At 38.6% G+C, this 15845-nt stretch overlaps 1 protein-coding gene across 2 annotated transcripts in view; it reads left to right on the top strand.

Annotated features, from left to right (window-relative positions):
• ITFG1 (integrin alpha FG-GAP repeat containing 1) overlaps window positions 1-15845 on the top strand; it is a 310341-nt gene that overhangs the window by 216531 nt on the left and 77965 nt on the right. For both annotated transcript variants that reach the window (XM_035282693.3, XM_002760922.6), the window contains one exon: window positions 13749-13792. In XM_035282693.3, the coding sequence (XP_035138584.1) occupies window positions 13749-13792 (44 nt within the window). The remainder of the gene's footprint in view (window positions 1-13748; window positions 13793-15845) is intronic.

The following is a 15845-nucleotide window of genomic DNA, read 5'->3' as shown; positions in this document are numbered from 1 at the left end:
TTAAAATAAGTAATGCATACAGATGGTCTATTAAAAATTACAAGAGTATATGATGAAAATATTGTACTCATCTCCCAGTGCTTCAGTTCTCTTCCCAGAGACAATTTCTTCATATCTTTCTAAGATATTTTATGCATATATAAATATATATGTGTGTAATCTAGAATTGCTTCTTTACTAAATAGTATATAGTATGGTTACAACATAATTTAATGAGTTCCTTAGTCACATATACCATGTGGTTTTCAATCTCTTATTATGAATAGTCTATAATGAAAATCCTATATGATAAATTATTAAAAATGGAATTATTAAAGAATACATATATATTTTTAAATAAACATTTTATTGAAATATATAGAAAAGTATACATAAGTGCACAGATCGATAAATTTTAGCAGAGTAATCATACACATGCAATTACACTCAGATCAAGAAACAAATATTACCAACATCCAAAATGTTCCCTCCAGCCCTTTTATTACTTACTAACCCAGTTCACCTAAAGGCAACCACTATTGTAATTTCCAATACCACAGATTAATTCTCTCTTGTTTTCAACTTTATATTGTATTTTTTAACAGATGTCCCTTCACAGAAATTGTATAATTTTCTACTACCTAGAGTATATATATTGAAAACGCTCTTTTCCTAACACCTTCACCTACCCAAGGGGTTATTAAACTTTTTTATCTTTGTCAGTTAAGTGAAAAATATTTTTATTTCATATTTTTCTTATAATGAATGAAGTTGAGCATCTTTTCATATATTCAAGAGCCATTTGTATCTTTATTTCTATCAATAGTCCTTGTCCTTTCTTATTTTCTAATTGATTTATAAATATACTGTAGTAGATATTAAAGAATTCTTTGTGATAATATATTTATTGTTTTTCTTACAATTTTATCATGCTTTTATTTTTCACCTATGTCTAAGAATAAAATTGGTTTTTTTCCTAACTAGTGTGGCTGAGTGCCTTTCTCAGTGTTTTTTGATTATTTCCATTTTCTCTTCCAGATATTGCTTCTTGAAATTCTTTGTTTTCTCTTAGATTCTCTTCTGTTATCTAGAAGTTCTTTTTAAATTAGCAGTAGTATCTCTTTGTACTGTTGTATTACAAAAAGTTCACCCCCCTTTGTCACTAGTCTTGTAAACTGTTATCGTCTCTTTCTTATTTTGTAACAGCTTTATTAAGATGTAATTCACATACCATATCATGACCCATTTGAAGTATACAATTTAATGGCTTTAGCATATTCTCAAGAATTTTGCATCCATCACTGCAGTCATTTAAGAATATAGCTATCATCACAAAAAGAAACTCAGTACTGTCTGTCACTCTTAGTCGTCCATTATCACCAATTCCAGGCAACCACTAATCTATTTTATGTATTCATCGATTTGCCTATTCTGGACATTTCATATAAATGGGGTCATATAATAGGTGGTCATGTGTGACTGGCTTCTTTCACTTAGCATAATGTTTTCAGGATTCATCCATGTTGTAATATGCATCAGTACTTTATTCCTTTTAATTGCCAAATAATATTCTGTTGCATGTATAGTCCCAATTTTGTTTATCCAGTCATGATTGGATGGACATCTGGATGGTTTCCACCTTTTGGCTATTATGAATAATACTGCTGTGAACACTGATGTATAAGTTTCTGTTTGGATTTTTTTTTTGTTTTTGTTGTCTTTGGAATATAGCTGGAAATGAATTGCTGGGTCGAAGGAGAATTTTATGTTCAGCCTTTTAAGGGAATGCCAGATTGTTTTCCAAAGCAGCTGCGCACCATTCCACATTCCCATCAGAAATGGATGAGAATTCTAATTTGTTTACATCTTCAGCATTACTTGTTATTCTTGGAGTGCTATAACCATCTTAGTACATATAAAATGTTAACTTATTTTCAGTGGTTTTTTTTTTACCATCTTAACCATTTTTTGTAATTGTGGTAAACGCCTGTCACATAAAATTAGCCATCTTAACCATTTTTAAGGTATGGTTTTGTAGAGTTATGTACATTTGCATTGTTATGAAACACATTTCCAGAACTTTTTCTTCTTGCAAAACTGAAACTCTATACCCATTAAACAGCTCCCTTCTTTCCCTTCCTTCCTAGCACCATTCTACTTTGTCTCTGTGAATTTGACTACTTTAGGTAACTCATTAAATGAAATTATGCAATGAATGACTGCTTATTTCTCCTAACATAATGTCTTCAGGGTTCATCCATATTGTAGTATGTGACAAGATTTCTTTCCTTTTTAAGGCTGAATAATATTCCATTGTGCGTGTTTGCCATATTTTATTCATTCATTTGTCTGTCCGTGGACATTTGGCTTGCTTCCATCTCTTGGCTATTGTGACTAATGTTGCTATGAACATGTGCATGCATCTCATAATGATTCTGCTATATATTTTTCTGATGGCTAATGATGTTGAACATCTTTTCATGAGTGTATTGGCCATCTGTATACAATCTTCTTTGGAGAAATACCTATTCAGATCCTTTTCCTGTTTGTCAGCTGGATTGTCTTTTTATTATTAAAGTTTAAGAGTTTTTTTTTATTATTACGTCTTTGTCAAATATATGTCTTATGCAGGGAGGTAAACTCTTAACTTTATTTTTTTTTCAAGTAGCCAATTATCTAGTACCATTTATTAAATAATTCATCTTTCTTATTTATTTATTTATGTGAGACACGATGTCCTTCTGTCACCCAGGCTGAAGTGCAGTAGCATGATCTTAGATCAATGCAACCTCCGCCACCCAGCTCAAGTAATCCTCCTGCCTCAGCCTCCTGAGTATCTGAGACCACAGGCGCATGTCACAACATCTGCCTAATGTGTGTGTGTGTGTGTGTGTGTGTGTGTGTGTGTGTATGTGTGTAGGGATGGGTTTTCTCCATGTTACCCAGGCTGGTCTCAAACTCCTGAGCTCAGAAACGGTTGACCTGCCTCAGCCTCCCAAAGTGTTGGTATTATAGGCGTGAGCTACTGTGCCTGGCCTGAATAATCCATCTTTTTTCCTCCTTTGACAAGTATTTATTGAGCAAATATGTTGGGTGAGACCATGAAAAAATAAGGTTAAAATGCTGCAGAGCTAACATCTGTATAGAGACATGTGTGTATAAATAGCAGTAGGTCAGCAAAATAATGGTTTAAATGAAGGCTTATGCAGATCATTTTGGAACAGTTGGAAAAGAAGTACCACCGTCTACCTGGACTTCAGGAAAGAAGATAAAAGGAGAGTGAGAAGTTAGGGTTTTCATGATAAAAGAGTGAGGCAGTGTGCCGAGGTAGGAAATTTAAACATTGAAAACTGCTTGCAAGTGTAAAATATTTATTTCACTGTTTCCTCAAGTTGTATTTAATATAAATATTCTATAGTAAATGAACAAGTATTCTCTTTTGTGATGAAATCTGTCATGCTTATTTCTTGGTGCCTTTTATATTTCATACTCTGTGTATTAATCCATTTAGTCTGCTGGTAATATTAAAAAAAAGCCTGACTGCGTGTGGTGGCTCACGCTGGTGATCCCACTGAGGCAGGCGGATCATGAGGTCAAGAGATGGAGACCCTCCTGGCCAACATGGTGAAACCCTGTCTTTACTAAAAATACAAAAATTAGCTGGGCGTGGTGCCATGTGCCTGTAGTCACTGCTACTCAGGAGACTGAGGCAGGGAATCGCTGAAACCCAGGAGGCAGAGGTTGCCGTGAGCCAAGATCACACCACTGCACTTCAGCTTGGCGACAGAGCAAGACTCTGTCTCCAAAATAAAAAACAAAAAACAACTTAGGGTACTAATTTATAAGCAACAAAAATTTATTGCTCACAGTTCTTGAGGCTGGGAAGATGAAGGCACTGGCAAATTTAATGCCTAGTAAGGTCCCACTCTCTACTTCAAAAATGGCACCTTTCCTCACATGGCAGAAGGGATCAAGAGAAATTACTGGAGCCTCTTTTGTCAAGGCACTAATCCCATTCATGAGGGTGGAGGCATCGTGACTTAATCTCTTAACAAAGGCCCCACCTCTAAACACTGTCACATTGGGTATTAGGTTCCAGGGGATACCAACATTCAGATCATGACACCCTGCCTAAATCTAACATTTCTATTAGAATGATGGTCATTCCACAGTCATGTAATATAAACAAACAGAAGAAACTATTTTCTTTGGGATATATTTTAATCTACAGACAAATATTCATAACTGTGAAAATAATTTGTGCTTACTGAGAACTATCAGTTATTTTTCTTTAATTTATAACATACAGCATTTTTAAATAACAGCTCATAATGTCTACTTTCTTTTTTTAAAATATATATATATTTTATTGCACTTTAGGTTCTGGATACAAGTGCAGAACATGCAGGATTGTTGCATAGGTACATACATGGCAATGTGGTTTATTGCCTCCACCCCCCGTCACCTATATCTGGCATTTCTCCCTATGTTATCCCTCTCCAACCTCCCTACCCCACACTGTCTCTCCCCTATTCCCCCTAAACAGACCCCAGTGTGTGATACTCTCCTCCCTGTGTCCATGTGTCTCATTCTTCAACACCCACCTATGAGTGAAAACATGCGGTGTTGGGTTTTCTACTCTTGTGTCAATTTGCTGAGAATGATGGTTTCCAGATTCATCCATGTCCCTACAAAGGACATGCACTCATTGTTTTTTATGGCTGCATAGTATTCCATAGTATATATGTGCCAAATTTTCCTTGTCCAGTCTATCATCGATGGGCATTTAGGTTGATTCCAGGTCTTTGCTATTGTAAACAGTGCCACAGTGAACACACTGTTAGATTATAGAATGACTTATAATCCTTTTGATATATACCCAGTAATAGGATTGCTGGGTCAAATGGAATTCTATTTCAAGATCCTTGAGGAATCACCACACTGTCCTCCACAATGGCTGAACTAATTTACACTCCCACCAACAGTGTAAAAGTGTTCCTATTTCTCCACATCCTCTCCAGCATCTGTTGTCTCCAGATTTTTTAATGATCACCATTCTCTTTTTTTGAGATAGAGTTTTGCTCTTGTTACCTAGGCTGGAGTGCAATGGTGCTATCTCGGCTCACCGCAACCTCTGCCTCCTGGGTTCAGGCAATTCTCCTGCCTCAGCCTCCTGAATAGCTGGGATTACAGGCATGTGCCACCATGCCCAGCTAATTTTTTGTATTTTTAATAGAGACGGAGTTTCACCATGTTGACCAGGATGGTCTCAATCTCTTGACCTCATGATCCATTGCCTCAGCCTCCCAAAGTGCTGGGATTACAGGCATGAGCCACCGCGCCCAACCCAGTGATCACCATTCTAACTGTCATGAGATGGTATCTCATTGTGGTTTTGATTTGCATTTCTCTAATTACCAGTGATGATGAGCATTATTTCATATGTTTGTTGGCCTCATATATGTCTTCTTTTGTAAATAAAGTGTCTGTTCATATCCTTTGCCCTTTAGAATGGGTTTGTTTCTTTTTCCTTGTAAATCTGTTTTAGTTCTTTGGAGATTCTGAATATCAGCCCTTTGTCAGATGGGTATACCGCAAAAATTTTTTCCCATTATATTGGTTGCCAGTTCACGCTAATGATTCTTTCTTTTGCTGTGCAGAAGCTGTGGAGTTTAGTTAGGTCCCATTTGTCTATTTTGGCTTTTGTTGCCAGTGCTTTTGGTATTTTACTCATCAAGTCCTTGCCTATGCCTATGTCTTGAATGGTTTTGCCTAGGTTTTCTTCTAGGGTTTTTATGGTGTTAGGTCTCATGTTTAAGTCTTTAATTCATCTGGAGTTAAATTTAGTGTAAGGTGTCAGGAAGGGGTCCAGTTTCTGCATTCTACACGTGGCTAGTAAGTTTTCCCAACACCATTTGTGAAACCGGGAATCTTTTCCCGATTGCTTGTTTTTATCAGGTTTTTCAAACATCAGGTAGTTGTAGATGTGTGGCGTTGCCTCCAAGGCCTCTGTTCTGTTCCATTGGTCTATATCTCTGTTTTGATTACTGTAGCCTTGTAGTATAGTTTGAAGTCCAGTAGCATGATGCCTCCAGCTTTGTTCTTTTTGCTTAAAATTGTCTTGGCTATGCGGGCTCTCTTTTGGTTCCATATGGAGTTTAAGGTGGTTTTCTCTAATTCTGTGAAGAGGGTCATAGGTAGCTTGATGGGGATACCGTTGAATCTACAAATTACTTTGGGCATTATGGCCATTTTCACAATTGTCTGCTTCCTTATCAAAGGGATCATTTCATCAAAAGTGGTAGAAATATGGTTATTTTTTATTGCATTTTAGGTTTTGGGGTACATGTGAAGAACATGCAAGATTGTTGCATAGGTACACACATGGCAGTGTGATGTGCTGCCTTCCTCCCCATCACCTATATCTGGCATTTCTCCCCGTGCTATTTCTCCCCAACTACCCACCCCCCGCTGTCCCTCCCCTATTAAACCCCTACAGACCCCAGTGTGTGATGCTCCCCTCCCTGTGTCCATGTGTTCTCATTGTTCAACACCTGCCTATGAGTGAGAACATACAGTGTTTGATTTTCTGTTCTTGTGTCAGTTTGCTGAGAATGATGTTCTCCAGGTTCATTCATATCCCTACGAAGGACACGAACTCATCGTTTTTGATGGCTGCATAAAATTCCACGATGTATATATGCCACATTTTCCCTGTCCAGGCTCTCACCAGTGGGCATTTGGGTTGTTTCTAGGTCTTTGCTATCATAAACTGTGCTGCAATCAACATTCGTGTGCATGTGTCCTTATAGTAGAATGATTTATAGTACTTTGGATACATACCCGGTAATGGGATTGCTGGGTTAAATGGACTTTCTATTTCTAGGTCCTTGAGGAATCTCCACACTGTCTTCCACAATGGTTGAACTAATTTACACTCCCACCAACAGTGTAAAAGTGTTCTTATTTCTCCACATCCTCTCCAGCATCTGTTGTCTCCAGATTTTTAATGATCGCCATTCTAAATGGCATGAGATGGTATCTCAATGTGGTTTTGATTTCCATTTCTCTGATGACCAATGATGATGAGCATTTTTTCATATGTTTGTTGGCCTCATGTATGTCTTCTTTTGTAAAGTGTCTGTTCATATCCTTTGCCCACTTTTGAATGGGCTTGTTTGTTTTTTTCTTGTAAATCTGTTTTAGTACTTTAGATTCTGGATATCAGCCCTTTGTCAGATGGGTAGACTGCAAAAGTTTTTTCCCATTCTGTTGGTTGCCAATTCACTCTAGTGACTGTTTCTTTTGCCGTGCAGAAGCTGTGAAGTTTGATTAGGTCCCATTTGTCTATTTTGGCTTTTGTTGCCAATGCTTTTGGTGTTTTGGTCATAAAGTCCTTGCCTACTCCTATGTCCTGAATGGTTTTGCTTAGATTTTCTTCTAGGGTTTTTATGGTGTTAGGTGTTATGTTTAAATCTTTAATCCATCTGTAGTTAATTTTAGTGTAAGATGTCAGGAAAGGGTCCGGTTTCTGCTTTCTGCACATAGCTAGCCAGTTTTCCCAACACCATTTCTGAAACAGGGAATTCTTTCCCCATTGCTTGTTTTTGTCAGGTTTGTCAAAGATCAGATGGTTGTAGATATGTTGTGTTGCCTCCGAGGCCTCTGTTCTGTTCCATTGGTCTATATCTCTGTTTTAATACCAGTACCATGCTGTTTTGATTACTGTAGCCTTGTAGTATAGTTTGAAGTCCAGTAGTGTGATGCCTCTTGCTGTGTTCTTTTTGCTTAGAATTGTCTTGGCTATGAGGGCTCTCTTTTGGTTCCATATGAAGTTTAAGGTGGTTTTTTCCAGTTCTGTGAAGAAGGTCATTGGTAGCTTGATGGGGTCCGCATTGAATCTGTAAGTAAGTTTGGGCAATATGGCCATTTTCATGATATTGATTCTTCCTACACCATGAACATGAAATGTTTCTCCAACTGTTTGTGTCCTCCCTTATTTCGCTGAGCAGTGGTTTGGTGATCCCCTTGAAGAGGACCTTTACATTCCTTGTTAGTTGCATTCCTAGGTATTTAATCTCTTTGTAGCAATTGTGAATGGCAGTTTGTTCTTGATTTGGCTCTCTTTAAGTCTGTTATTGGTGTAGAGGAATGCTTGTGATTTTTGCACATTGATTTTGTATCCAGTGACTTTGCTGAAGTTGCTTATCAGTTTCAGGAGATTTCAGGCTAAGACAATGGGGTCTTCTAGATATACAGTCATGTCGTCTGCAAATAGAGATAATTTGACCCTCTCCTTTCCTATTTGAATACGCTTTATTTCTTTTTCTTGCCTAATTGTTCTGGCTAGAACTTCCAGTACTATATTGAATAGGAGTGGTGAGAAAGGGCATCCTTGTCTAGTGCCAGATTTTAAAGGCAATGTTTCCATTTTTTGCCCATTCAGTATGATATTGGCTGTTGGTTTGTCGTAAATAGCTTTTAGTATTTTGAGATACGTTCTGTTGAAACCTAGTTTATTGAGGGTTTTTAGCATAAAGGGCTGTTGAATTTTGTCAAAGGCCTTCTCTGCATCTACTGAGATAATCATGTGGTTTTTGTCTTTGCTTCTGTTTATGTGGTGAATTACGTTTATACACTTGCGTATGTTGAACTAGCCTTGCATCCCCGGGATGAATCCGGCTTGATCATGATGAATAAGCTTTTTGATGTGCTGTTGCAATCGGTTGGACAGTATTTTATTGAAGATTTTTGCATCTATGTTCATCATGGATATTGGCCTGAAGTTTCCTTTTCTTGCTGAGTCTCTGTTGGGTTTTGGTATCAGGATGATGTTGGTCTCACAAAATGATTTGGGAAGGATTCCCTCTTTTTGGATTGTTTGGAATAATGTCAGAAGGAATGGTACCAGCTCCTCTTTGTGTGTCTGGTAGAATTCGGCTGTGAACCATCTAGACCTGGGCTTTTTTTGAGTGGTTGGCTCTTAATTGGTGCCTCAACTTCAGACCTTGTTATTGGTCTCTTCAGGGTTTTGACTTCTTCTTGGTTTAGGCTTGGGAGGATGCAAGTGTCCAGGAATTTATCCATTTCTTCCAGGTTTACTAGTTTATGTGCATAGTTGTTTGTAATAATCTCTGATGATGGTTTGAATTTCTGTGGAATCTGTGGTAATATCCCCTTTATTCTTTTTATTGCATCTATTTGATTCTTCTCTCTTTTCTTTTTTATTAATCTGGCTAGTGGTCTGTCTATTTTGTTGATCTTTTCAAAAAACCAGCTCCTGGATTTACTGATTTTGAAGGGTTTTTTGTGTCTCTATCTCCTTCAGTTCTGCTCTGATCTTAGTTATTTCTTGTCTTCTGCTAGGTTTTGAGGTTTTTTTAAATCTTGCTCCTGTAGCTCTTTCAATTTTGACAATATGGTGTTGATTTTAGATCTTTCCTTGCTTCTCATGTGGGCATTTATTGCTATATATTTTCCTCTAGGCACTGCTTTAAATGTGTCCCAGAGATTCTGGTATGCTGTGGCTTCATTCTCGTTGGTTTCGAAGAACATCTTTATTTCTGCCTTCATTTCATTGTTTATCCAGTCAACATTCAGGAGCCAGTTGTTCAGTTTCCATGAAGCTGTGCGGTTCTGAGTTAAGTTTCTGAATTTTGAGTTCTAACTTAATTGCACAGTGGTCTCTAAGAGACTGTTTGTTATGATTTCCGTTCTTTTGCATTTGCTGAGGAGTGAGTTACTTCCAGTTATGTGGTCCATGTTAGAGTAGGTGTGATGTAGTGCTGAGAATAATGTATATTCTATGTATTTGGGGTGGAGAGTTCTGTAAATGTCTATTAGGTTTGCTTGGTCCAGGTCTGAATTCAAGTCCTGGATATCCTTATTAATTTTCTGTCTCGTTGATCTCTCTAATACTGACAATGGGGTGTTGAAGTCTCCCACTATTATTGTGTGGGAGTCTAAGTCTCTTTGTAAGTCATTAAGTACTTGCCTTATGTTTCTGGGTGCTTCTGTATTGGGTGCATATATATTTAGGATCGTTAGCTCTTCTTGTTGCATTGATCCTTTTATCATTATGTAATATCCGACTTTGTCTCTTTTGATCTTTGTTGGTTTAGAGTCTATTTTATCAGAGATGAGAATTGCAACTCCTGCTTTTTTTTTTTTTGCTCTCCATTTGCTTTGTAAATCTTCCTCCATCCCTTTATTTTGATCCTTTGTATATCCTTGCATGTGAGATGGGTTTCCTGGATACAGCACACTGATGGGTTTTGGCTTTTTATCCAATTTGCCAGTCTGTGTCTTTTGATTGGGACATTTAGCCCATTAACATTTAGGGCTAATATTGTTATGTGTGAATTTGATCCTGCCATTTTGATGCTAACTGGCTGTTTTGCCTGTTAGTTGATGCAGATTCTTCATTTTGTTGATGCTCTTTACCATTTGGTATATTTTTAGAGTGGCTCGTACTGGTTGTTCCTTTCTATGTTTAGTGCCTGTTTCAGGAGCTCTTGTAAAGCAGGCCTGGTGGTGATGAAATCTCTGAGTACTTGCTTATTTGCAAAGGATTTTATTTTTCCTTCATTTATGAAGCTTAGTTTGGCTGGATATGAAATTCTGGGTTGAAAGTTCTTTTCTTTAAGGATGTTGAATATTGGCCCCCACTCTCTTCTGGCTTGTAGGGTTTCTGCCAAGAGATCTGCTGTTAGTCTGATGGGCTTCCCTTTGTGGGTAACCTGACCTTTCTCTCTGACTGCCCTTAGCATTTTCTCCTTCATTTCAACCCTGGTGAATCTGACGATTATGTGCCTTGGGGTTGCTCTTCTTGAGTAATATTTTTGTGGTGTTCTCTGTATTTCCTGGACTTGAATATTGGCCTGCCTTACTATGTTGGGGAAGTTTTCCTGGATAATATCCTGAAGAGTATTATCCAGCTTGGATTCATTCTATCCGTCACATTCAGGTACACCTATCAAACGTAGATTAGATCTTTTCACAGCGTCCCATATTTCTTGGAGACTTTGTTTATTCCTTCTTACTTTTTTTTCTCTAATCTTGCCTTCTCGTTTTATTTCATTGAGTTGATCTTCGACCTCTTTTATTTTTTCTTCCGCCTGGTCAATTCGGCTGTTGAAACCTTTGTATGCTTCATGAAGTTCTTGTGTTGTGTTTTTCAGCTCCATCAATTCACTTATATTCCTCTCTAAGTTATTTATTCTCAGTAGCATTTTGTCAAATCTTTTTTCAAGGTTCTTAGTTTCTTTGCATTGAGTTAGAACATGTTCTTTTAGCTCACAGAAGTTTATTATTACCAACCTTCTGAAGCCTGATTCTTTAAATTCATCACAGTCATTCTCCATCCAGCCTTGTTCCCTTGCTCATGAGGAGTTGTGATCCCTTGTAGGAAGACAGGTGTTCTGGTTTTGGGTGTTTTCATTCTTTTTGTGCTGGTTTCTTACCATCTTTGTGGATTTATCCACCTGTCGTCTTTGTAGTTGTTGACTTTCAGATTGGGTCTCTGAGTGAACCTCGCATATGTTGATGATGAAGTTATTTCTTTCTGTTTCTTAGTTTTTTGTCTAAGAGTCTGACCCCTCTCCTGTAAGACTGCTGAGGTCCACTCCAGGCCCTGCTTGCCTGGGGATCACCTGCAGCAGCTGCAGAACAGTAAGGGTTGCTGCCAGTTTCTTCTTCTGCTATCTTTGTCCCAGAAGGATACCTGCAAGATGTCAGTCTGAGCTCTTTTTTATGAAGTGACTCTTTGGATATACAGGAGTCAGGGAGCTGCTTGAGGAGACAGTCTGCTGAGCTGTGAGCTTCATTGTTCATTCACAGCTGCTGGGCAGGTACGTTTAAGTCTGCTGCAGCAGAACTCATAAACGCCCCACTTTTTTTTTTTCTCCAGGTGCTCTGTCCCGGGGAGTTAGGGCTTTATTTATGAGTTTCTATTGTGCTGCTGCCTTTTTTAAAGGGTGCCCTGCCCAGCGAGGAGGCAGCCTAGCCACTGTCTGCCTGCAGAGGCTTAGCTGAGCTGCTGTGGGACTTCCCTTCAGTCCTGTTTATACAAGTGGAGTCAGAACTGCCTTGGCAATGGCGGCCCACCTCTATAATGGCGGATTCTCTCTGTAATGGCGGGCTTCCTCAGCATAGGCAAACTACCTCTGTAGTGGTGGACTGCCTCAATAATGGCAGATGCCCCACCCCCACAGAGCTGGATCATCCTGGGTTCAGCTGTGCTTGCTGTGAAACTCTCGATCCAGAGCATTTCCGATTGCTGGTTTTTTTTTTTTGTGGGGGTGGGACCAGCCCAGCCTGATATCCTGGCTCCCTACCTCAGAGGCTTTTTTTTTTTTTCCAGTTTAATGGTTGACTGTCTCCCTGGTGTTTCAGTTACCTGTTGAAAAGGCATCCGGATCTATGTGATTTCCCATGTAGCGACCCACTGCGTCGGCTGAAACAGCAGCGCTGAGATTTGTGGCACTTTTTTGCCCGGGAATCTCCTGCCCTGGCTCCCTGTTTCAATCCCCTTTTTAATCAGATGAATGGGCCACTCTGCCTTCCCAGAGCTCCAATCGCCCGCTAAAATGGCACCTGGAGCCATGTATTTTGTATGGAGAACCAATGCACCGGGGCGCTGGCAGCTGGCGCTGGCAAAAACAGCCACGCCAGCCAAACCAGCCGCATGGGCGACCCATGGGGCTCCTCCACCTGAGAATCTCCTGGTCTGTGGGCAATAAAAATCTGTCTGGGGCCGGGCACAGTGGCTCAAGCCTGTAATCCCAGCACTTTGGGAGGCTGAGGCAGGTGGATCACGAGGTCAACAGATCAAGACCATCCTGGTCAACATGGTGGAACCCCGTCTCTACTAAAAATATTTTAAAAAATTAGCGGGGCGTGGCGGCGTGTGCCTGTAATCCCAGCTACTCAGGAGGCTGAGGCAGGAGAATTGCCTGAACGCAGGAGGCGGAGGTTGCGGTGAGCCGAGATCGTGCCATTACACTCCAACCTGGGTAACAAGAGCGAAACTCCGTCTCAGAAAAAAAATATCCTTCTGGAAATGCAGCATCCACTCACCCTCCACACTTTCACTGGGAGCTGCAATCCTGAGCTGCTCCTAATCAGCCATCTTGGATCCCTCCCAAAATATGGTTATATTTCAGAACTCATGTTATTTAGATAAAGATTGTTCAGATATTTTAACTTCTTTTGCTGATTATTGAATAAATGTATCGTTAAGTTATTTTGCATATTTATCATAGAGTCATCAAGAATTTTAACGTTATGCCCTCTGTAATAGTTATCAAGGGTACCCAAAATCTTTAACCCAGAATTACATAAATGGAAAAAGTCTAGTTTGAGATATAAAGTACTGAATGTTTTATTTGTTGTTCTTAGTATCCATTTTAGTCAGTTCTCATTTGGCACCCCTCTGTCAGAATCTAAGTCATCCTTGGAATTTAGTTAACTAATTGGAAAATAGAACCAACAGGTTCCATTATAGGTATGATATGATATAATCATAATTCATCTCACCTATATAGTTCACAAGATGGTAGCATCTTCACAATTTAATAAAGGCTTTTGAAGGATTGGTATAATGTGAACTACAGAACTTTAATTTACTCAAATCTGCAGAAATTGCATTGGTTTCTGCTTGTGATTATGAATCAATAGAGTATATTAATGGATCTTAGGGAGAAAATTAGAGCTCACTTTAAATATAAACTTATAATAGTAATAATTGCCTGTTCTTTATTTTTCCACAGTTCTTAGTGGTCTGTGTTCTAATGACTGTCCTCGTAAGATAACAGTAAGTAAACTTAACTCTGTTATAAATGTGTCTGAAAATTCTCTGCATAAGTAGACACACACAAAATAGTTGTTATATATTATAATCAAAATATTATTACTGTTTGGCACTGATTAAAGAATCCTTCATTACTCAAGAAAACTCCTGAAAGTAAAGTACCTTTCCTAAAAAATGTCTTACCTGAACAGTCACCTTTATGAAGCCTTTTCTGATATCTTTAGAAGAAAGGCTACCCCTTCAATTATTTTAAGACATTTTGGCATTTATAATATTTCATTATACTTTTTTAGATTAGATGCCTCTCCCCATGAGTCTGTAACCCCTGAGGTCAAGAATCATGTCATCTTGTGTACCTGGTATAGGTCACAGAAACAAGCATATAGTAGGCAATTAATGACTTTTTTGTGTGTCGTCTTAATATTGATTTGTTGTCTAATAGAATCTTTCAGTGAAATACCAAATGTGAAAATAATTAGGCTTAGTTTTTGATAGAACCAATTCATGTAAACTATAATAAGAATATTGTATTATATTTGAACGCATGCATGTGTTTGTGTGTGTATATAGGGAACTGTTTTGGGGTCTTTGTAGTATTCCTTGTTTCATGAGAAATTAGCCCCTATTTAATGATAAGGAAATTGTGACTCAGAGAAGTTAAATTATCAAAAGTCATGGAGCTATTAAGTAGTGGAACTGCAATACAAACTAGGTGTTCTGATTATAATCTCATATTCTTACAGTGTCATTAAACATTACATTGACAATATTTTATGTATAGTTGGGAAACTTCCCGTATTTAAGAAGTGTGGAAACACACCCTGACATAGGGATATAATATAGACCGAAATTGGGGGCAACACCTCTGAACCAATGAAGAAAGCAGCAGCGGCAGAAGGAGAAGATGCATGGTGAGCTCTGGAGCTAGGATGATCCTTCAGATGTGGCCTGAATTGAGCCAGAGGGGCCAGGCCTTTGAACTCTTGCATCAGTCACACATCACATCCAGACAGGCCACCAGAAAGGTGTTAACATTTACATGAAGCAGCTGCCTTTGGCTAAGAACAATCTCCAGCCAACACAGACCAGCTCAGGGAATAAGTGTCTAGGTCCTGAAGAGAAGATCTGAATGAGTCATCACCACTGTCACAGCAGCATGCATGTGAATGTTTTGGTCCAACCCATATACTTTTATGCCACTGTAAAACTGTGGATGGGATTCATCAGCCTAAAGATTGACCTGAATATTCAGGTATTGTCTATCCACTTTGTGAAACATTCAGACCTATGTTCCTCCCTCTAACCATATCTGCATTCTGTGTCTTTCATTACATGGTCATGCAAAGAACTTTAAAAAGTTGTAGTTGAAACCACTCATTTTACTTAGAAGTTCTTGATGAAAGTTTGATAGTAAGGGCTGTATAGCCAAAGCAGGTGACACTTCTAAGATCCATAAGGTTTCCTGTCACCTTATCTTAAAACATTAAACCACTTCTATCTTAGAGGGAACAGAATCATTTGGAAAGTCACGTAAGTAAAGTCCAACATCCAGAGCTGCCTTACAATGATTACCCTTACCACCCAGCACCTTTGCGCTTTTGTGCAGATAGTACTTCTGCCTCCCATTCATTCTTTTATGACTTTCTTTGAAATTAAGATCTTGTTGAGCTACCCTTCATATATATCATTTTCCTTCTCTGTGATATTTTACTGATATCATAGATCACAATTTTACTAGCATGTAAACAGATGCACAGTGTACTCATTCAGTATTACAGAGGTCAAATGTATGCCCACTTGTGAAATTATTTACTTCTTGAAAAAGTGGTTCTTCTTCATATTCCTTTGACATCAAATCAAAGTAGAAAGTGTTATATTGAATGAGCCCCAAAGTGAGACTGAGAGAGAAAATGTACATCTCATATAGTATTCTTTACCACTTGAGTTAATTCATTGAATAGCTCTTTTGCTGGTTATGTGTTCTCTCTGATGCAGGCAGACTAACAGGTGTATAGAAAGAGGAAACAGTTACTCAGCTCATGAACTGATCCCACCC

This window comes from Callithrix jacchus, chromosome 20, assembly GCF_049354715.1.
Source record: "Callithrix jacchus isolate 240 chromosome 20, calJac240_pri, whole genome shotgun sequence".
In the NCBI taxonomy this organism is placed as follows: Eukaryota; Metazoa; Chordata; class Mammalia; order Primates; family Cebidae; genus Callithrix; species Callithrix jacchus.
This window is presented reverse-complemented; position numbering and strand designations above follow the sequence as displayed.